Source organism: Salvelinus namaycush, chromosome 4 (assembly GCF_016432855.1).
Source record: "Salvelinus namaycush isolate Seneca chromosome 4, SaNama_1.0, whole genome shotgun sequence".
NCBI lineage: Eukaryota > Metazoa > Chordata > Actinopteri > Salmoniformes > Salmonidae > Salvelinus > Salvelinus namaycush.
Genome location: NC_052310.1, coordinates 65105846 through 65130406, shown reverse-complemented (window position 1 = coordinate 65130406; position 24561 = coordinate 65105846). Strand labels below are relative to the sequence as shown.

General features: G+C 39.3%; 1 protein-coding gene across 1 annotated transcript in view; it reads right to left on the bottom strand.

The window, feature by feature from the left end:
- LOC120046735 (calcium-activated potassium channel subunit alpha-1-like) overlaps window positions 1-24561 on the bottom strand; it is a 220540-nt gene that overhangs the window by 53807 nt on the left and 142172 nt on the right. The window contains exons 6-14 of the mRNA XM_038992204.1: window positions 15164-15239; window positions 13161-13236; window positions 12144-12314; window positions 9539-9630; window positions 7005-7115; window positions 6344-6449; window positions 808-890; window positions 460-529; window positions 111-266 (exon numbers count right to left, since the gene is read on the bottom strand). Of these exons, the coding sequence (XP_038848132.1) occupies window positions 111-266; window positions 460-529; window positions 808-890; window positions 6344-6449; window positions 7005-7115; window positions 9539-9630; window positions 12144-12314; window positions 13161-13236; window positions 15164-15239 (941 nt within the window). The remainder of the gene's footprint in view (window positions 1-110; window positions 267-459; window positions 530-807; window positions 891-6343; window positions 6450-7004; window positions 7116-9538; window positions 9631-12143; window positions 12315-13160; window positions 13237-15163; window positions 15240-24561) is intronic.

The following is a 24561-nucleotide window of genomic DNA, read 5'->3' as shown; positions in this document are numbered from 1 at the left end:
GGAAAAGTAGAATAGTTAGTTCAATATCTCTGGCTCTTCCTGGTCCTTCAAGACGGATTTAAACGGACGACCTAACGATTACAGTCTCTTTGGCTCTCCCTAACGAGTACCTTGATGAAGGACCTCATGGAGAAGAGGTTGGCCAGCATGGTGGACAGGCCCTGAGCCAGACAGCTCTGTGCTATGAAGCCCAGCTTCAGCTCAGCAAGGCAAATGGCATCGTCACCCTCCTTCCAGTTCCAACTGGGAATGTTCAAAAGGTGGGCCTGGGGACACACGGGAAAGATGGAGCGAGATTGGGGTTATAAAATTCTCGTACATTTCCTGAATTTTGCAACCCTTCTATACAAGGGAGGTGCAGGAAGAGCATCAGTAGAGAACTCCTGTTCGCTTGCCTCCGCTGGAGTTCAATGACACAGTGTAATAAGTAGCACTCTGAAGGGTTTGTACTGTACACACCTTGTTGTGGTACTGCAACATCTGGGTAATGATTCTGATCTTTGGGTGGTAGTTCTTGATGGATATCACCCTGGAATATTGTTACAAGAAACAACATAAGACCCATCTAACAAATCTAGGACACAGTAGTAGTAACACAGGTTTCTTGCTTAGGGAACTTGAGGTTAGACATTGGTATGTATTATCAATGCATTTCTCCAGAATACATTTTCACGTGCGCTCAAGCATACTGTACTTGCGTAATTTATCAAGGTGATAGAAAATTGAATAACTTTTGTATATCAGAATACATTTCCATATTTCCAATATACAGTCATACAACACAGCTTGGTTAAGTTGGCTCTGTACCTCATGATGTTGGAGGCATCCTCAGCATCAGGGTCTGCACAGTATTTATTAGCTAGGATCAAACAGGCGTCTGCTGACTCTATCTGAGGGTGGGAGATGACAGAAACATAAGACCTGACTCTATACAGACAGAGGCTGTGTCCCAAAAGGCACCCTATTCCCTACATAGTGCACTACATTTGACACTGGTCAAAAGGCGTTCACTACTGTACGTAGGGGAATAGGGTGGCATTTGGGAGGCAGATAGACTCAGGACATTAGACCGATGCCAACCACCCAGGTGCTCCATCTGTAGAGACACCAGAAATCATAACTCCATTCACTCAGAGCTATGAACAGCATTGTACGTCACAGTGCATTAATTTCTAACTTCAGACAAAGTCTTTTGCTCTCTTATTTACCCTTTATAGCTATCAATAGCCGTGTCCGAATACCCATACTAAATAGTTGGCATTTTGGGTTTACGAAAATATAAAATGTTATACTATGTGAAATTCCCAAAATGTTGTATGCTTTAAATGCCAGGATGTCATACTCATGTTGGCTTTTCATCTAGTAAAATTCACTGCACACTATTGAGGAAGAGATTAGTCTTTCGAGATCCACGTGTGTTTGACAACAGCTGATAATCAGATATGGTTTCACGCTGTACCCAAAATGAGCGAATGGCGGTAATCAACGCAATTGTGCATTACATTATGCATTCTCAGTATGGATGAGCCTACTATGTTGATATTTGTTGCTTACTGCATTAGATTTGACTAAAAACAGACCTTCTAATGTAGTAAGATTTGTACATATTATGCAGTTTTAGAATGCAGCACAGATTTCAGGCACAGCCAATGTTAGCACAGCTGAAAACTGTTGTCCTGATTAAAGAAGCAATAAAACTGTTCTTCTTTAGACTAGTTGAGTATCTGGAGCATCAGCATTTGTGGATTCGATTACAGGCTCAAAATGGCCCGAAATAAAGAACTTTCTTCTGAAACTCGTCAGTCTATTCTTGTTCTGAGAAATGAAGGCTATTCCATGCGAGAAATTGCCAAGAAACTGAAGATCTCGTACAATGCTGTGTACTACTCCCTTCACAGAACAGTGCAAACTGGCTCTAACCAGAATAGAAAGAGGAGTGGGAGGCCCCGGTGCACAACTGAGCAAGAGGACAAGTACATTGGAGTGTCTAGTTTGAGAAACAGATGCCTCACAAGTCCTCAAATGGCAGCTTCATTAAATAGTACCCGCAAAACACCAGTCTCAACGTCAACAGCCGATAGGGAGGAGGTCAGAGACCTGTCCAGGTGGTGACAAAATAACAACCTAAGTAAGCAAGACTGAGGAGATGATTGTGGACTACAGGAAAAGGAGGACCGAGCACGCCCCCATTCTCATCGACGGGGCTGTAATGGAGCAGGTTGAGATCTTCAAGTTCCTTGGTGTCCACATCACCAACAAACTAGAATGGTCCAAACACACCAAGACGGGCGTGAAGAGGGTACGACAAAGCCTATTCCCCATCAGGAAATTAAAAAGATTTGGCATGGTTCCTGAGATCCTCAAAAGGTTCTACAGCTGCAACATCGAGAGCATCCTGACTGGTTGCATCACTGCCTGCTACGGCAATTGCTCGGCCTCCGACCGCAAGGCACTACAGAGGGTAGTGCGTACGGCCAAGTACATCACTGGGGCTAAGCTGCCTGTCATCCAGGACCTCTACACCAGGCTGTGTCAGAGGAAGGCCCTAAAAATTGTCAAAGGCCCCAGCCACCCCAGTCATAGACTCTTCTCTCTACTACCGCATGGCAAGCGGTACCGGAGTGCCAAGTCTAGGACAAAAAGACTTCTCAAAAGTTTTTACCCCCAAGCCATAAGACTCCTGAACAGGTAATCAAATGGCTACCCGGACTATTTGCATTGTGTGCCCCACCCCAACCCATCTTTTACGCTGCTGCTACTCTCTGTTTATCATATATGCATAGTCACTTTAACTATATATTTATGTACATACTACCTCAATTGGCCTGACCAACCAGTGCTCCCCCGCACATTGGCTAACCGGGCTATCTGCATTGTGTCCCGCCACCCACCAACCCCTCTTTTACGCTAATGCTACTCTCTGTTCATCATATATGCATAGTCACTTTAACCATATCTACATGTACATACTACCTCAAACAGCCTGACTAACCGGGGTCTGTATGTAGCCTCGCTACTTTTTTAGCCTTGCTACTGTATATAGCCTCGCTACTGTTATTTTTCACTGTCTTTTTACTGTTGTTTTTATTTCTTTACTTACCTATTGTTCACCTAATACCTTTTTTTTGCACTGTTGGTTAGAGCCTGTAAGTAAGCATTTCACTGTAAGGTCTACTACACCTGTTTTATTCGGCGCACGTGACAAATATACTTTGATTTGAACAGTGAATAGGTGACTCCGGGATGCTGGCCTTCTAGGCAGAGTTGCAAAGAAAAAGCCATATCTCAGACTGGCCAATACAAATAAAAGATTAAGATGGGCAAAAGAACACAGACACTGAACAGAGGAACTCTGCCTAGAAGACCATTTGAGATGATTTGGGATGAGTTGGATCGCAGAGTGAAGAAAAAGCAGCCAACAAGTGGGCAGCATAGAGTTGAAGTCCGAAGTTTACATACACCTTAACCAAATAAATTTAAACTCCGTTTTTCACATTTAATCCAAGAAAAAATTCCCTGTCTTAGGTCAGTTAGGATCACCACTTTATTTTAAGATTGTGAAATGTCAGAATAATAGTAGAGAAAATGATTTATTTCAGCTTTTATTTCTTTCATCACATTCCCAGTGGGTCAGAAGTTTGCATACACTCAATTAGTATTTGGTAGCATTGCCTTTACATTTTTTTAAAACTTGGGTCAAACGTTTCAGGTAGCCTTCCACAAGCTTCCCACAATAAGTTGGGTGAATTTTGGCCCATTCCTCCTGACAGAGCTGTTGTAACTGAGTCAGGTTTGTAGGCCTCCTTGCTCGCATACGCTTTTTCAGTTCTGCCCACACATTTTCTATAGGATTGAGGTCAGGGCTTTGTGATGGCCACTCCAATACCGTGACTTTGTTGTCCTTAAGCCATTTTGCCACAACTTTGGAAGTATGCTTGGGGTCATTGTCCATTTGGAAGACCCATTTGCAACCAAGCTTTAACTTCCTGACTGATGTCTTGAGATGTTGCGTCAATATATCCACATCATTTTCCTACCTCATGATGCCTGTCTGTTTTGTGAAGTGCACCAGTACGTCCTGCAGCAAAGCACCCCCACAACATGATGCTGCCACCCCCGTGCTTCACGGTTGGGATGGTGTTCTTCGGCTTGCAAGCTTCCCCCTTTTTCCTCCAAACATAACGATTGTCATTATGGTCAAACAGATCTATTTTTGTTTCATCAGACCAGGAGACATTTCTCCAAAAAGTACAATCTTTGTCCCCATGTGCAATTGCAAACCGTAGTCTGGCTTTTTAAATGGTGGTTTTGGAGCAGTGGCTTCTTCCTTGCTGAACGCAGCCTTTCAGGTTATGTCCATATAGGACTTGTTTTACTGTGGATATAGATACTTTTGTACCTGTTTCCTCCAGGATCTTCACAAGGTCCTTTGCTGTTGTTCTGGGATTGATTTGCACTTTTCGCACCAAAGCACGTTCATCTCTAGGAGACAGACTCCTTCCTGAGCGGTATGACGGCTGCATGGTCCCATGGTGTTTATACTTGCGTACTATTGTTTGTACAGATGAACGTGGTACCATCAGGCATTTAGAAATTGCTCCCAAGACTTGTGGAGGTCTACACATTTTTTTCTGAAATCTTGGCTGATTTCTTTTGATTTTCCCATGATGTCAAGCAAAGAGGCACTGAGTTTGATGGTAGGCATTGAAATACATCCACAGGTACACCACCAATTGACTCAAATGATGCCATGACATAATTTTCAGGAATTTTCCAAGCTGTTTAAAGGCACAGTTAACTTAGTGTATGTAAACTTCTGACCCACTAGAATTGTAATACAGTGAATTATAAGTGAAATAATCTGCCTGTAAACAATTGTTGGAAAAAAGTAGATGTCCTAACTGACTTGCCAAAACTATAGTTTGTTAACAAGAAATGTGTGGAGTGGTTGAAAAACGAGTTTTAATGACTCCAACCTAAGTGTATGTAAACTTCCGACTTCAACTGTATTTGGGAACTCTTCAAGACTGTTGGAAAAGCATTCCAGGTGAAGCTGGTTGAGAGAATGCCAAGAGTGTGCAAAGCTGTCATCAAAGAAAAGGGTGGCTATCAAATATTAAATATATTTTGATTTGTTTAACACTTTTTTGGTTACTACATGATTCTATATGTGTTATTTCATCGTTTTGATGTCTTCACTATTATTCTACAATGTTGAAAATAGTAAAAATAAAGAAAAACCCTTGAACGAGTAGGTGTGTCCAAACTTTTGACAAACCTTCTAGGCAGAGTTCCTCCGTCCAGTGTCTGTGTTTCTTTTCTTCTTCTTTTTTCTTTTTATTGGCCAGTCTGAGATATGGCTTTTTCTTTGCAACACTGCCTAGAAGGCCAGCATCCCGGAGTCGCCTCTTCACTGTTGACGTTGAGACTGGTGTTTTGCGGGTACTATTTAATGAAGCTGCCATTTGAGGACTTGTGAGGAATCTGTTTCTCAAACTAGACACTCTAATGTATTTGTCCTCTTGCTCAGTTGTGCACCAGGGCCTCCCACTCCTCTTTCTATTCTGGTTAGAGCCCGTTTGCGCTGTTCTGTGAAGGGAGTAGTACACAGCATTGTACGAGATCTTCAGTTTCTTTGCAATTCCTCGCATGGAATAGCCTTCATTTCTCAGAATGAGAATAGACTGATGAGTTTCAGAAGGAAGTTCATTGTTTCTGGCCATTTTGAGCCTGTAATCGAACCCACAAATGCTGATGCTCCAGATACTCAACTAGTCTAAAGAAGAACAGTTTTATTGCTTCTTTAATCAGGACAACAGTTTTTAGCTGTGCTAACATAACTGAAAAATGGTTTTCTAATGATCAACTAGCCTTTTAAAATGATAAACTTGGATTAGCTAACACAACGTGCCATTGGAACACAGGAGTGATGGTTGCTGATAATGGGCCTCTTTACCCCTATGTAGATATTCCATTAAAATCAGCTGTTTCCAGCTACAATAGTCATTTACAACATTAACAATGTCTACACTGTATTTCTGATCAATTTGATGTTATTTTAATGGACGAAAAATTTGCTTTTCTTTCAAAAACAAGGCATTTCTACGTGACCCCAAACTTTTGAACGGTAGAATATATATATATATATATATATATATATATATATATAAAAACCCTTGTAACCGCTTTATAAAAGGTAACCATATTGTAAAGTGTGACCAAATGTTCTTATACAACAAGGACCTGGTATACTTATTGAAGAGTTGGACTGTCAAGGCCCTTTTCTCCATTAGTAGCTGAAAGAAATAAGTCAGGTTAATACTCATTAAAACAGGCCGGTTACCTTGACTCTGGCCAGGTCATGTGGGTTGAGAACAGATCCCTGGTAGAACTCCACCTGGGTGAAGTGGCGTTTAAACAAGGCTTCCAGCTCAAGATTAGGGGAAATACTGGGACACAAAGTAGAGTTTGTTAATGTTAACCAAGGCCTCCACTTCACCTCAAGATTCGGTTTAGTACTGGGACAGACAGGAGAGCGATCTATGTGTTAATGTTAGGGGGCTGAGTGAGGTCTCCTCTCCTCAGCAAATCAAAGTGCAATTTATTGTGTAGTATTTGAAATGTAATTTATTCTAATGTATTGCTATAAGTAGTATGCTGGTGTACCGGGCAGGCCCAGCGCTACCAACGGTTTCCATGGATCTGGGTGCTTTTTAGGATATAGTCATTGTAGAGTCTGAGTATTCCAAAAAAAGGAACGGTGGTGGCAGTTCCCAAAAGGTTGTTGGAGTCATTTTTGGGAGCTGCTATCACCTTTCCTTCTCTGAAACACTCAGTATTGTTATGAGTTTTGGGGCCATTTTCCCAGACCCAGATTAAACATAGTCGTGGAATTAAACACACTTTCAATTTCCCATTGAGTATGGTTTTTGTCCAGGACTAGGCTTAATCTGGGTCCTGGAAACTGGCCTGTAAAGTGTAAGGAAAAAACATGGTACACTTACTTATGGAGAAAAACAATTTCTACATTGACATCATCCCTGTCCTTGTGTAGGAAGTCTTTAAGGAAGTTGGACACACTTTCAAGTGTTATATGACCACAGACCACGATGTGCCTATAGGAAATAAGATCCAGGAATAGTCATAAGATTTAAGCTATGGTTTGCTAAAAGCTGCAGCCAAAATAAAGACGCTGATAAACTGCTGATAGATGTCAGTGTCACATTCCTTCTTGATTCTGAAAATAAAATGAAAATATACGTTGGATCTGACAAAAAAAGTATTGTCCACACCACAGTATAGTCAATAAAAAAAGGACCTCAAAAATGTGGTTTCTGTGTAGAAAATGAACACTGCCACTGTTTACTAGCCCCAAAAATACATAATTCTCCCTGGTTTGTACATGTTCTGTGATGAACAGGAGTCCATTTTTATGTGAACAGGTGTCAGTCCTAAGAGCTCTTTAGCATCTTTAGTCCTATGTGGTGCCTGAAGGACAGGAGAGATCACAGAGCCGAGCATGTTCTGGATTCCCAGTAACAGATTAAAAAGGTTTCCTTTGTTGGCGATTATGATGTGATTACTACATTGTACAATCCAGGAAAGAGCTTAACTTTAGCTAGAGACATCTTGCCTCCACGTGAGGGAAGTTTTCCGACAGACTGTATCCCTGCTACAGGATAGTACATGCAGGATTGTGAGATAACGCTTCATCGTGAGATGAACTCAGGATCGGTTTAAGAAGGGCATTTTCCAAACCAATTGATTTGATTTTGTAGATGTTACAAGTAATATATACATACTGACACCTCACATACTGTACATTGTTTTGAAATACCTCTTTAATATTGTATCTTATTAGAGTTAGGGGCGGCAGGTAGCCTAGCGGTTAGGAGTGTTGGGCCAGTAACTGAAAGGTCATTGGTTCAATTCCCTGAGCCGACTAGGTGAAAAATCTGTCAAAGTGCCCTTGAGCAAGGCACTTAACCATAATTGCTCCAGGGAAAACCCACTCTGTGGAAGTGGGATATGCAAAAAATTAATTTCCAATTTGTACGTGTGAAATAATTATTATTACATTTGTTGTAATAACAATAACATTTGTTGTTATTGTATCATATTTACTTTATATTATTGGGGCTTTTATTACTTGAATATTACAGAGATGCTATATTTATATTTGTAGATGAAAAGGTATTAAAATGTATTGACAGTATAACTGAGACATAAGGATATGAATCACTTGAAACAGAAATACAGATACATCAGCATGCAGAAGGAAAGAGGGAATAAATGGCCAAAACAAAGTTATAGAGACTGGACTAAATCCAAGTACAACAATTCTACATAACAAAGTAAACAAAACAAAATTCTAAATGCGAGCCAAAAGAAATGAAAGTTTGTTCAGAGGGTGGAAGCAGGATTTAGGGCAGAATCCTATTGTACCTTAAGAGACATGTTTTTAACTTGAATTTCAGTGTGATCCATGCACTGATTATGTGTTTGGGCCTTAGGGTGTAGGTCTGACTGAAGATTAAGGGCAGGAATGTAGCAGGGCTTGGAAAATAAAATGAACTGGTGGTACTAGACAAAAAATACATAATCCAGAAGAGACAAAACAGGAAATTAAAGGCAAAATATAAAAGGCAAAAGAATAACTAACTAAAAGCATGCGAGGTACATGCAAGATCATGTGTGGACAAAGCAGATGTAAAAGGTAACCGCATTTCAAATTATCTGGAAGAGAATTATATTTAAAATAGCTGATTATTTAACTGTAGGTAATCCCTTCTTGTAGTTTCTTAGGACACTCTTTTGCTATTGTGCAGTATTTTCTATGACATCATCTCTGTCACCACGATATAAGACATAATGTTCAACATTTATTTTGAAATACTATAAAGGCACTACAGCTATATCTGCAATCAGTCATGACTTTACTGTAAGAAAGATAATAATAAAAACAAATACAACTACTTTGTGGTGGGTGGCAAGATGCATATGATTGGCAAACACGAAACACAGACACAAACATGTAAGTGTTCTAGTAAATAAGCAAGTAAAACACTCAAGCATATAGCAAATAATGCATTTGACACATCACAAAAAAACATGTATTCATTATAAGAAGCAATGACAGCTAGCACACAAATACCGGTACAAAGCAATAGCGTAAGCTTTCATGGCCAAGCTCTCCAGTCACCAGTATGACTTTATTCCCCAAAATGTATAAAAGTATTAATATCAATCATTTCTGGATAATTACTGGTGCCCCTCTTTAGGAGAGGGGGACTTGAGTAGTCACACCAAAACCACACTTTTTAGAATAATTTTTGTTTTGTATATTTGTTTGACTTACTTTCTGCCTCGTGTTGAGTTATAACTCCCTCCGTATTTCTTCCGATTAAGGATGAGAGCAGCAATTTCTGGCACGTAGCGAGCAAACATGGCCTACATGCATGGAACAGAAAAAAGAAAAGGGCATGCAGAGGATGGTTCTACTGCGGCAGAGGCAGTAGAGCCTCCCAGTAATACTTACTTTCTCCCATTAACCGCACTATAGGAACCACCATATTTCTTGCGGTTTCCTATTAACTCTATGATTTCAGGGACGTAGCTCGCAAACATGGCCTAAGGAGAAGATAGGAGACAGAAGAAAATACTAAAAAAAAGATACGCAAAAGAGAGAGCAGGGCGTCTATTTTTGCTTAAAAGATATCCGTAAAATCAACAAAAAAAATGAAAAATTAAGAGAGAAAAAATATTTGAATAGAAAATGTTAAAAAAATATATTGTTCTGGATACAGTAGGTTACACACTGAGTGCACAAAACATTAGGAACACCTGCTTTTTCCATGACATAGACTGACCAGGTCAATCCAGGTGAAAGCTATGATCTCTTATTGATGTCATGTGTTAAATCCACTTCAATCAGTGTAGATGAAGGGGAGGAGACAGGTTAAAGAAGGATTTTTAAGCCTTGAGACAATTAAAACATGTATTGTGTATGTGTGCCATTCTGAGGGTGAATGGGCAAAACAAAAAATGTAAGTGCCTTTGAACGGGGTATGGTAGTATGTGCCAGGCCCACTGGTTTGTGTCAAGAACTGCAACGCTGCTGTTTTTTTTACACATAACATTTTCCCGTGTGTATCAAGAAAGTTCCACCACCGAAAGGACATCCAGCCAACTTGACACAACTGTGGGAAGCATTGGAGTCAACATGGGCCAGCATCCCAACCTGGTGTCAGAGCCTTTCGTATTATTCTGTATGTAAATCTGAAACATTCCATATAGTATGATATGTTACGTTTCGTATGGTATGTTTTAATTTGTGGATGTCCGTCACCCAATTCGTATGATATGTTATGAATTACAATTTGTATTATATGTTATGAATTTTCAAAACGTATGATATGTTACAAATTCTAGCTAGGTGGCTAATGTTAGGTAGCTGGATAACGTTAGCTAGGCTAGGGGTTATGGTTTTGGGTTAAGGTTAGGTAGTTAGCTAAAACGGTTAAGGTTAGGTTAAAGGGAAGGGTTTCCTAACATGCAAAGTAGATAAAAAGTAGTATGTAGTTGAAAAGTTGCTAATTAGCTAAAATGCTAAGGTTTTCCATGATGAGATTCGAACTCACAAACTACTTTCATTTTTGCCTTAAGTAACCATCTGTCTTACGTAACCATATGTCTCGGATTTACATTTACTATGTTACATCTAGTCTATGAGACCAGGCTGAGCATCCCTGTGGAACACTTTGGACACCTTGTAGAGTCCATTCCCCGACAAATTGAGGCTGTTCTAAGGGCAAAAGGGGTTGCAACTCAATATTAGGAAGGTGTTCTTAGTGTTTTGTACACTCAGACAAAGTTAGATTACTACACTACAGTAAAAGTTATAACACAATCTGAAATTATGTAAAGGTTATCATATTCAGATTTGAGAAAAAAAAGGTATGATAAGCAATGAAGAAGAAAAAAATGACAGGAAATATTTAACTTAACCAGCTTTTACGGATATTTATTTAGGAAAAAAGCAGGAAAAAATTACAGTTGACTATATCTGTATGCCAAGCTGTGATTGAAAAGAAAAAGTTTAAAGGAAGAAAAAGGAAGAAAAAAACCTTATGCGCCATGTTTTGTCCAACAAACACTTATGCCAGGTTGATTTGAATAGTACAACCCAATGTAACATAGCTGCAAATTGCATCAATTCATTAAATTGCTGAAAAATTACTTGAATTATGTCAATCCTATAGATTTGAAGCCTTGTGCATACTTACATTTGACTTGACAGTATATACAACTTATATACAACTTATATATTGTATACATTTATATAAACTATATAATATAACTTACATGAATGTATATAAACTTGGGTAGGAGAGTGACGCATCATATTGTTAATGTCACTCTGATAATACTCACGTACATTGCCAGAGATGAAGGATAATAGAGGCCTTTCAGCAACCCTTGAACCTCCGAAATACTGTAGTAGTACTGTACTAATGTACAAACTAAGCCTTCTTCCATTGTTATCCCAAATACAAATGATCAAGTCAAATTAACATATTAAAAGTTCAATGGTTTTGGTTGCATATCATGCTAACTGACTGTTGTGTATCAATGGGTGTTACTGGCATACACTGTTGTGCCATGTTAATCATCAAGCTGGTCTATAGATCACTCCTTTCACTGTGTTTGTTGGAATTTGGGGAAGGGGAAGCTCAAGGATTGGGTCACCTGAAACCGCACATTACTTTAGTTAACGTTGCGAACCATTAGAAAACAAATCTTACTCAGTTTGAAAAATATAGAAATGCAATAAAACTATATAATAATTATAAATATACATGTATATACCTTCAGTACAATTATTATATAATAAATATTATAGGCGTATAATACTTACAGATAATAATACATTTGACAATAAACTGCCATAGGTAACAAACTGCCACAAAAAACAACTACAAGACAACAATGGAGCTTGGATTTTAACAGGCATTGAAGTGCAAAGACTTTCCAGCTGTTGGTAGCAGCAGCAGGGACATGAATCATGATAATTGCAGGTGTGATCGTATGGATGAAGGACGGAAGCAGGTTAGGAGTAAATGAAATAAGAGAGGGATTTTTACCAAACCACCAAGGATGAAGAAGACCATGAAAAGTCGTCCCAGGGTGGTTTTTGCATACACGTCTCCATAGCCCACAGTGGACATAGTAACCATGAGTAAGTAGACACATTCCCAGTAGGAAAGTGCTTGGGAATTTTGGAAGTTTTCCCAAGGATCCCCTGAGTTTTCCACCTAGAACAGAGGTCACAATAATGGAAATTGACAGAGAGGAACATGCAGAGCATTGTATTACAACTTACTGACTTGCTTACATACTTACTCAATGGCCGTCCCCGAATACCCATACTTGTATTCTAAATAGTAGGCATTTTGGGTAAGTGAAAAAAGTTTTATAGTATGTGAAATGTAGAAAATTGAGTATGGTTTAAATGCCAGGATGTCATACTCATTTCAGTTTTTCATTTTGTAAATTTGTTGCATACTTTTGAGGAATAGAATCGTCCACATGTGTCTGAGAACAGCTGACAATCAGCTGAGGGTACGTGCTGTACCAAAATGAACGAATGACGAATGGCGGGAATCAACGCAATTTGCGCATTAGATGCCGCATTCTCAGTAGGATATGTGTTTGCTGTACTGCATTCGTTTTTACTTAACAATACGTTCCAAATTGTATGTAGTACAATTAGTACACAGTATGCAGTTTTAGTAAGTAGTAGTCAAGACAGATTTTGGACACAGCCACTTCATTATTTACTTTATTGTTTACTTACAGACTTATTCACTTAGTCACACCGTATCAATTATTTACTGTTCTCAGAACCGTAATAAACATTTACATTTTCAGAAGCAATTACCATACTACCATTTAGTGGTCCTGCTCATTTAAAAACAGACCCGAAAATATTCCACAGTTATATCATCCATCAAGTGAGGAAAACTTTGAAGGGGCTAGGTTGTACAATGCTTTACTTAACATTATGTCCACCTATCTGTTATATGTGTCAGAGACGGAGTATTTACCATAATACAGTACTTAGTCCTTCTGTTTTGCCTTTATGGCTCTCTGTAACTTACCAGATGTATGAAGCCTGCCGCTGTTAGCCATGTACTTATGAAGATTGAACATAAGTTCACCAGTTTTATGGAATTGCTATTGAAAACAAGAGAGCCAGACAATATCAATTAACAATGCTAGTGTGCAACACCAAAACACCTGCCTTGTGTGAGTTCAAAAGAAGAACACCAGTAAAGGATGCCCTTTTGATAACACAATGAATCATTGGTAACACTAACTTGAACTATTATGTCAAAACAGTGCCAAAACATTACATATCACAAAGTAGTTATTGCTGTATAAGTGCCTAATGGTGATTTTGTCTGAAGAACATCCTTTGGGATAACGGATGATAGCTGGTTACAGTCTGAGCTGCTCAGCCTACAATATTATGTAACAGCAGCAAACCAAAAACTTGGTAAAAAAGTTTTGGGGAATATTATTTCAAAATCCAAAATGTTAAACTAATGACGAACTAGCTTTCATGGCCGTTACCTTTTCAATACAGAATCAACTGTGAATACAAATGTTCCTAAGTTATATACAGGTAACTGCCAAAATAAAGGAAACACCAACACAAAGTGTGTTAATAAGGTATTGTGCCACCACTAACCAGAACAGCTTCAATGCACCTTGGCATAGATTCTACAAATGTCTGGATCTCTGTTGTTGGGATGCAACACCATACAGTAGAGAGAAATTCCATCATTTGGTGTTTTGTTGATGGTGATGGAAAACGCTGTCTCAGGCACTACTCCTGAATCTCCCATAAGTGTTCAATTGGGTTGAGATCTGGTGACTGAGACGGCCATGGCATATGGTTTACATCGTTTTCAGGCTCATCAAACCATTCAGTGACCCCCCTTGCCCTGTGGATGGGGTCACTGTCATCCTGGAAGAGACCACTCTCATCAGGATAGAAATGATTCACCATAGGTTGAAGGTGATCACTCACAATGGCGGTGTATTTATTGACGTTTACCTTGCCCTCTAAGGCAGGGTTTCCCAAACTCGGGACCCCAGGGGTACACGCTTTGGTTTTTGCCCCACCACTACGACAGCTAATTGAAATAATCAACTAATCAAGTTTTGATAATTTCAATCAGTTGTGTAGTGTTTGGGGAAAAAAACTTGAGGACCGAGTATTGGAAATGCTGCTGTAAGGGGAACCATGCCAGGAGAATATACCCCACACCATAACAGAGTTGACAGAATCCTCATTTACTCAAGTGTTTCCTTTATTTTGTCAGTTAACTGTATATTTCTATGGTAATGTTACAGTGACTTGCATTGTTCTGGCCGTTCATATACTGTGTGTTCTGTTCTGTTCTGGCCTTACCTCCATTACAGTAAACGAGTCTGGGGATTATTCAAAAAAAATGTTGAGCTATAATCTCTTTCTGACATCTGTGCAGCACAAGCTTTAATTCTAAGCAGTGGGGTAAATTGTAGAATTCATCATGCTGCATGCTGTCCAATAGGTTTCAAAGAGCAGAACATGTGCACAATTTGGAATTCCAATGAAAAATATTGAAATTAAATTGAATATAGGATATGTTATACATCCTAAAGAACAATACCTAACATGTTAGCATTTCAGTTTTTAAAAGTGACAAAAATGATTTACTTGTTATCACAGAAGTACAGTATAATATGGTAACTTCTTTCATTCCCCAAATATGACAGCAATAAACCAAACTGTTCCCAAGTAATCCACCAAGACTGAAAGTAGGCCATGATCAGCTGACTAGTTTCCAAGAATTATTAAAACATTTTGAGAGGAGGTTCTATATTTAACATTTTGCAGTAGCTACAGTACATTAAAATGCCACTGTATTAGAAGAGCCTGTGAGCGTATTGTATAATTGTAAATGTATCAATATTCATCATAGAGCCAGAATTACAAACATTGTCAAAACATAGTACATGCAAATGCTTTGAATACTACTAACTAAAATTAATACACACCAAATTTGACTGAAATTGAATACACTGAAGTTGGAGAAAATAATAATGCACTTACCTTGTTTTTAATATGTTCAAAAACTGTAAGATTTCTGAGAACTGTATCAACCTTAACGCCCTTAAAAACCTCAAGCCTGTGTGAGAGAAAAGTCAAAGTATAAGTTATTCAGAGTGAATTATTTGCATGTTATTTACATAAATCCGCCCACTGTAAATCCGGAAAAACATAGGAAACCAACATAATTGCATACCTTTGAAGCCTTCATGCATTTTTAAAAGCTTCAATGGATTCATACCTAATAGAAAATAAAAGGCCTCTCAAATAAACAAAAATAGCAGCGGAAAAGCACAACCAAAATGTTGACCTTTCAAAAAACAAAACAGCAGCGACGAAGCAAGTAGCAGCAACTGCAACAACAAAAAACTTACTAAGAACAACAAACTCTGCATCAAATAATCTTCTGGAGAAAATAAATACAATGCTAATATCAGGAGACCACTAAGTCACAAAGCACCGGCGTAAGGACTAAAAGAGCGAAAACAGCAAGAGATGAAAACCTGGATTAGTCGGACCAAAGACATGTGGACAGGCCCAGTTAGATGGGTCAACAGTCGCATTACGTCAAATAATCCCAAATTTGTTGCCATTTGTTTTTTAAATCTGCTAAATCTGAGTACCCTTCCAAGAGTTTAAGGACAAAGGTGCACTGGTGAATTGCCAAATGCTGTCGCATGTGTGTGTGTGGCCTGTGCCACACGAAACCAAACAGCCTGTGGCTAGTCGTGCTCACCAGTACAATCTAATCATCCAACAGTTCGATGTGAAAGAATTAATTGTTTATTTTTATAGCACAAAAGTTTGTTTCAGTATGTCAATACCACAATCCCCTGGGTTAACTAAGTGTACTACAACACATGTACAGTAGATGTAGACTAGTGTATTGTCAATGTTGTGTCACCTAGAATATATAATTACATTTGCTTAAAAAATTACAATATATTGTATTTTCCTCCATTTTCAATGATTATTGTCCATCATTTCCTAAATTATAAAATCAGATTATGTTACTCATAATACAATTTTTTCAATCGCTTTTTTACAAGTATGTGGTAACCTCTTATTTGGTAAATCCACATTGCAATCAATACATGCTCAAATAGAAAACTTGCTTTCACAATGCAATGCTCACATTACTTTTGATATGACTGCCTTCTCATTTATTAAAATACATTTTACTCATACTTAATCCATTTTCTCTATATTGATAATCCCTTACCCGTTTGGTAAACATATATTTTAAACTGTTTTGTCTGCTATATACATATGTGGACACCTACAGAACTAAAATGTATGTTTGTAAAGTATAAAGTAGGATATATACGGCAATGTACTATTATGATTTTAAATCTGATGTTGACAGGATCAGAAATGTACTGCATGTAACAAAGACATCCCTTATACAGTAAGTATCCCTTATCCCTTATACATATAATTATGGATAAAGTGACTAGGCAACAGGGTAGATAATAAGCAGTAGCAGCAGCGTATGTAATGAGTCAAAAGAGTTAGTGCAAAAAAGGCTCAATGCAGATAGTTAAACGGTTAACCAATAGCTACCTGGACTAACTATTTAGATGTCTTATGGCTTGGGGGTAGAAGCTGCGGTCCTTTTCAGAGTTGGTGCATAGGTACCGCTTGCCATGAGGTAGCAGAGAGAACAGTCTATGACTTGGGTGGTTGGAGTCTTTGACAAATTTTAGAGCCTTCCTCTGACACCGCCTGGTATAGAGGTCCTGGATGGCAGGGAGCATGGCCCCAGCAACTTGTATGCCAAGCAGTTGCCATACCAAGCGGTAAAGCAGCCAGTCAAGATGCTCTCAATGGTGCAGCTGTTTTTTGAGGATTTGGGGGCCCATGCTGAATCTTTTCATCCTCATGAGGGGGAAGAGATGTTGTCGTGCCCCCTTCCGGACTGTGTTGGTGTGTGTGGACCATGATAATTCCTTAGGTGATGTGGACACCGAGGAACTTGAAGTTCTCGACTTGCTCCACTATAGCCCAGTTGATGTGGGTGTGCTCGGCCCTCTGTTTCCTGTAGTCCACGATCAGCTCCTTTGTCTTGCTGACGTTGAGGAAGAGGTTGTTGTCTCTGACCTCCTCCCTGTACGCTGTCTCATCATCATCTGTGATTAGGCCTACCACCGTCATGTCATCGGCAAATTGATTGATTGTGTTAGAGTCATGCGTGTCCACGCAATTGTGGGTGAACATGGTGTACAGGCGGGTACTACGCACGCAACCCTGAGGGGCCCCCGTGTTAAAGGTCAGTGTGGCGGAAGTGTTGCTGCCTACCCTCCCTAGCTGGCAGCTCGTCAGAAAGTCCAGGATCCAGTTGCAGAGGGAGGTATTTAATCTCAGGTTCCTGTGCTGAACGCTGAGCTGTAGTCAATTAACAGCATTCTTCTTCTTCTTCGGTAGGGTTTAACTGCTGAATCCAATATGTTGCATTATCACCCCCAACTACACTATAGTATAAATCCATTATACACTGTGATACAAAATGGGAAAAGGAAAACACCCTTACAACTAACCCTACATTATAAACCCACTACTTTGACCCTATCTGCTCCTGCACCATGCCAATGGCCTGGGAGGATGGGACCCCACACCTTAACACACCCTGTAACTCTTATGAAGTCAAATCTTGTATACGCAAATACGTCTCTGCAGCTGCCACCACCACATCTATTTTCTGTGATTTGCATTCCATTTCTGCTGTACAGTTGATAACCATTGCTATGAACCCTAAGAAGCCAACCTTACTGAAGCATATATCACTCGTTGGCCAAACCCTCTGTGCTGGCACAGATCTACTACTACAAAATGTATTTATACAGCCCTTTTTACATCAGCCAATGTCGCAAAGTGCTATACAGAAACTCAGCCTAAAACACTAAACAGCAAGCAATGCAGATTAATAAAGTTGTGTGTCAACTTAATCCATCCTCCTCTACTTTCTTCACTGTCTCAACATACGACACCGGCACTACTCTGACTCTGGTCCCCTCAACCTACCTCTTTTGTACCGGACAATTCCAATCCCCAGCATCGTGGCCATTCCTACAGTTGACACACAACTTTATCCACCAAGACTACACAATCCTCTGTCCCATGCCCTCCTGCACACTTCCCATATCTTGGAATCTCGCTCCTACACACTGCTGCGACATGACCACAAACGTTTCATGAACAGCATTCTCACATAGGTGTTCTTCTTATCCAGGTGGGAGAGGGCAGTGTGGAGTGCAATAGAGATTGCGTCATCTGTGGATCTGTTGAGGCGATATGCGAATATGAGTTGGTCCAGGGTGTCTGGGATGATGATGTTGATGTGAGCCATGACCAGCCATTCAAAGCCTTTCATGGCTACAGATGTGTGTGCTACGGGGCGATAGTCATTTAGATAGGTTACGCATATTGTTTTTATGCAGATTTGAGAATACTCGTAATGAAAATCTGTTGCCAACTGTATGGAAACCTAGCTAATGATCTACATTTTTTATACATCTCCCATTTGGCATGTCTCATGACGCGGTCTACAGCAGCACTGACGGCTGTGTTGACATGACAACTGCATCAGAGTTTTGAACAACCCTTCCTCCCATTTTGTTCCATGCTGACTGAAGACCTAGCTAGCGAGTAACTAGCTAACACCAAACACAGCTATATAAACCATGCCCCTCTTCAAACACGCATTCTCTGATGTTGGTTACAAGGCGATACTAGTACTAATTAAGTAAGAGAATATCATGGTTTAAAAAAAATATATATATTAAGGGGTGGATCAGCTTTAATAATGCGGAAAGATTGTTGCTTTCATCAATATACAGTTGAAGTCGGACACCTTTGCCAAATACATTTAAACTCAGTTTTTCACAATTCCTGACAATTAATCCTAGTAAACATTCCCTGTCTTAGGTCAGTTAGGATCACCACTTTATTTTAATAATGTGAAATGTCAGAATAATAGTAGAGAGAATGATTTATTTCAGCTTTTATTTATTTCCTCACATTCCCAGTGGGTCAGAAGTTAACATACACTCAAATAGTATTTGGTAGCATTGCCTTTACATTTTTTTATTTGGGTCAAACGTTTCAGGTAGCTTTCCACACGCTTCCAACAATAAGTTGGGTGAATTTTGGCCCATTCCTCCTGGCAGAGCTGGTGTAACAGGCAGGTTTGTAGGCCTCCTTGCTCGCATATGCTTTTTCAGTTCTTCCCACAAATGTTTTATAGTATTGAGGTCAGGGCTTTGTGATGGCCACTCCAATACCTTGACTTTGTTGTCCTTAAGCCATTATGCTACAACTTTGGAAGTATGCTTGGGGTCATTGTCCATTTGGAAGACCCATTTGCAACCAAGCTTTAACCTCCTGATTGATGTCTTGAGATGTTGCTTCAATATATCTACATCATTTTCCTGCCTCATGATGCCATTTATTTTGTGAAGTGCACCAGTCCCTCCTGCAGCAAAGCACCCCCACAACATGATGCTGCCACCCCCGTGCTTCATGTTTGGGATGGTGTTCTTCGGCTTGCAAGCCTCCCCCTTTTTCCTCCAAACATAACGATGGTCATTATGGCCAAACAGTTCTATTACAAAAAGTACGATCTTTGTACCCATGTGCAGTTGCAAACCGTAGTCTGGCTTTTTTAATGGTGGTTTTGGAGCAGTGGCTTCTTCCTTGCTGAGCGGCCTTTCAGGTTATGTCGATATAGGACTAGTTTTACTGTGGATATAGATACTTTTGTACCTGTTTCCGCCAGCATCTTCACAAGGTCCTTTGCTGTTGTTCTGGGATTGATTTGCACTTTTGGCACCAACGTACGTTCATCTCTAGGAGACAGAACGTGTTTCCTTCCTGAGCGGTATGATGGCTGCGTGGTCCCATGGTGTTTATACGTGTGTACTATTGTTTGTACAGATGAACGTGGTACCTTTAGGCGTTTGGAAATTGCTCCCAAGGATGAACCAGACTTGTGAAGGTCTACAATTTTTTTTCTGGGGTCTTAGCTGATTTCTTTTGATTTTCCCATGATGCCAAGCAAAGAGGCACAGAGTTTGAAGGTAGGCCTTGAAATACATCCACAGGTACACCTCCAATTGACTCAAATGATGTCAATTAGCCTATCAGAAGCTTCTAAAGCCATTACATAATTTTCTGGAATTTTTCAAGCTGTTTTAAGGCACAGTCAACTTGGTGAATGTAAACTTCTGACCTACTGGGATTGTGATACAGTGAATTATAAATGAAATAATCTGTCTGTAAACAATTGTTGGAAAAATTACTTGTGTCATGCACAAAGTAGATGTCCTAACCGACTTGCCAAAACTATAGTTTGTTAAAAAGACATTTGTGGAGTGGTTGAAAAACGAGTTCTAATGACTCCAACCTAAGTGTAAGTAAACTTCCGACTTCAACTGTATGCATACATAAACATTCATACATTTACATACTTTTTTTTAGAATATACCTTTATTATTCCCCGCAAATCCTACCACCCCTCCCCCAATTGGAGTAAACTAATAAACAATAACACTTAGGCTTAGGCACTTAGGCATTAAGAAGTTCCTCCTCTATAATTTGACCTTCACATGAGTCTTTCTGTACAGATGTTAATTTTACCTTATTAATAGGAAAAAAATCCTTACAATTAGCTTCGGTTTGCGGAGATGGAGGAGACTGACGCGAAAACATTTTCTTAAAGTACTTTACTTCCTCTTTCAAAATATCATTTGGTGAATAATTCGTGACTCCATCATTTGTAACAAGTTTCAATATATATTTTTTGGTAGCATTTCTATGTTAAAGATTGAAAAAGAATTTGGTGCATTTTTCCCCATATTCCATCCAGTTCGCTTTATTTTTATAAAATATTACACTGGATCTTTCTTGAATAGGTTCCTCCATTTCTTTTTGTTTTTCCTCTAACTTATCCTCTGCCTCTATGGTGCAGTTTTTATTGCTATCTACTGTACTGTTAGTTCTTCAATTTCCTTTGTTAATATGGACTCTTTTGATCTAAATTGCTTTTGTTTTATAGATGAGTACTGAATTGCATGGCCTCTAAAGGCACATTTAAAAGTGTCCCATACAATAAGGGGATCTGCTGTACCTATGTTATGTCGGAAAAAGTTATAAACAAGTTAGTTATAAACAAGTTATCATCCAGTAGGCTTTGATTAAATTTCCAATATCCTCGCCCATGTGGAAATTCTGTAAGTAATATATATGCCAATTATGTGGAGATCCGACCGCATTCTGTCCCCTATCAACAGTTTTTAAACTTTTGGTGCCAGAGAGAATGACATAAGAAAGTAATTAAGACGACTAGCTTGATTAAGCCTCCGCCATGTATATCTCACTAGGTCAGGGTATTTAAGCCTCTATATATCCACTAATTCCAATATATCCATGACATTCATGATTTCCTTAAGTGCCTGAGGGTGATAGTTTGTAGTGTGATTTCCTTTACGGTCCATAGAGGTATTTAAAACTGTATTAAAATCCCACACCATAATAATAGAGTCTAGTGTTGCTTGTAGGGTTGATCAATTCTTATATATATTTTCAAAGAAGCTTGGATCATTATTATTGGGACCATACAGATTAATAAGCCATATCTGTTTATTGTCAAATAACATATTTAAAATAATCCATCTACCTTGATGATCTGTTTGGACAATTTGCACATTTGGATCAAAATGACTGTTAATCAATATTGTCACCCCTTTGCCCATGGGAGAAATAAATTTCACCCCCCCAGTCATTTTTCCACAAAACTTCATCTAAAATTGTTGAAAGAGTTTCCTGTAAACAATAGATATTATATTCCTTCTCTTTTAGCCAGGTAAATACTGATCGTCTTTTCATATTATCTGCTAAGTCATTACAATTATAACTGGCTGTACTTATTTCACCACTTACCATAATGAGACACAAGTTTCAATTCTATTTATCAAAATATATGTTTGTAAACGTACCATTAAAAAGTAACACGATGATTGAGTGTCTATATACGTAGCTGTACCATGATATTTGCATTGCTACTAAGTAAACCTCCAATTGGTCCCCACTATTCCACCCGCTAAAAGCCCTCTTCATCCCAAGTTGGGTTGTCATCCCAATGCCCGGCAGACCACCCCCGACCCCCCGGATCCCCTAGCCCCGGAGAGACCGGGATCCATCCTTCGAAAAGAGCACACAGTGCCACCCACAGAACAGAAGCAGATCAGAATATTAGAATATCATGTTATCATTGGTGTATTAAAATGAGAGTTAAGGTGATGTCGCCTTGTCCCCTTAGTAATGAATCCAAGTGTTTGACATGAGGGAGGGTACCATTAACTTTATCATCAAACTTTATCAATGTAGAAGCAACAGTCATTATTCATACTTGGGTCATCATACTTTGATCTGGTTTCCTTCAAATAATCACGTTGTGAAAAACATGATTGACTGTTCATGACCTTTAACCTGTTTAAAGGTTAAAGGTCGGAGAGCGTGATCACACAGTTGTCCGGAACAGCTGGCGCTCTCATGCATGGTTCAGTGTTGCTAACCTCCAAGGAGCATAGAAAGTATTTAGCTTGTTTGGTAAGCTCGGGACCCGCGGCTGAGTTTTCCTTTGTAATCCGTGATAGTTTGCAAGCCCGGTGTATTAGGATTCGATCTTGGTCCTGACGCTTTGCCTGTTTGATGGTTCATTGGAGGGCATAGCGGGATTTCTTATAAGCGTACGGATTAGTGTCCTCCTTAAAAGCAGAATCTCTAGCCTTTAGCTCACTGAGGATGTTGCCTGTAATCCATTGTTTCTGGTTGGGATATGTATATATGTTCACTGTGGGGAATACTTCATCGATGCACTTATTAATGGATGAATCATCGGATGAATCCCGGAACATATTCCAGTCTGAGCTAGCGAAACAGTCCTGTAGCTTATCATCCACTTCATCGGACCAATTCCATATTGAACACGTGTATAGCCTAATGTGAAAACAGTGTAATGTCTTGTAATTTACAGTACTGTAGCATACTACATTTAAAGGGACATTTTTAAATGTTTTGCTATTGGATTAACTGGTTGTTAAAACAACTAAATTGAGAAGATATCATGTTTTCTTTTGGTGATTAAATCAATGTTCTTATGGTATTTAACAGTAAACATATATTTTGGATCAATGGTTGTTTGGTGAAAGATTAATACACAATAAAAGGTTTTGAATATAAGACTTGCTGTGTTACAAGTGTTACCAGTTTGGAGTTTTGTACTAAGAGTTTTTAAAATTCCCCACATGCTTGTGAGAATAGCACCAACGCTATGTAGAAACAAATGCCCTCAAAAGCTTGACTGTGTCAATCCTGGAAAGTAACTAAAAAACATTATCGTAATGCATGATTCAAGGCCACTAAAATCTCCTACATGTACCAGCACTAGAGGTATTAACCAGGGTTTCAATGTCTCACTCTGATTTAGTCCTGGGTATATGTACTGAATATAAGTATCCCAGGTAGACTGTAATATAATTTCTTACAGTAATTTCTACTCTAAAGTACTTGTAGACTCCAAAGCATATCCTCTCTTGAAATGAGTAAATAATCCTAAATAATCTTTAGCTAAACTGCAGCCCCAAGAATAAACAATCAAGTGAAATTCATCTCCATAGACGTGCAGTAAATCATGCCTTTGGTAACAAAAATGTTACGGTAAATCAAATATCTATAATCTAAAAATACAATATATAAACCATTCAGCGTCTCACTTTCTCCCCACTAATGTTTATATTGATGTTACAGAAGCTTCGTCCAGATGGCAACACAACACACAACACAAACCCTGGACCTGAGCTCTCTCTCTCTCCAGCTGACACGATAGCCGCCAATGGAATTTGGACCAGGCACAGACAGCCAGTCTCTGGGTTTATATTAGATCCTATCTATTATTTCCTACATCGGCTAGCAACGTCTTAAGTTCTTACCCCAGTAAGAGATTAAATGAAAACAGGAAGTCAAAGTGTGACACAGGTTGTCCCGGTCCTCTTTCTCCACGGCCTGCCGTCGCTGGCCGATCTTGACCCTGTAGCCATTCTGAAAGAGCTCCCCGCAAGACTTCTTACGTCTCCACGTGTTCTGAAACTTCTCAGAGCGTGTGCCCCCTTCGGGCCCTCGGTACACTAACATCTTAGTCGGAATCATGATATATCATGAAATACCTTTGGCTAAATGACGGGCAAGTCGGCAAAAGCTTCTCGAAATCAAAAGTAAGTTGCCCAGTTGTTGCTTCTCGTCAGTCAGTGTCCAAACATTGCTCAGTTCAAGGCTTCACAACATCCTCTGGAACCGCGGTTTCCAATTCCTTACAACAGCTTACTCTATCTATCCACTGCTTCGTT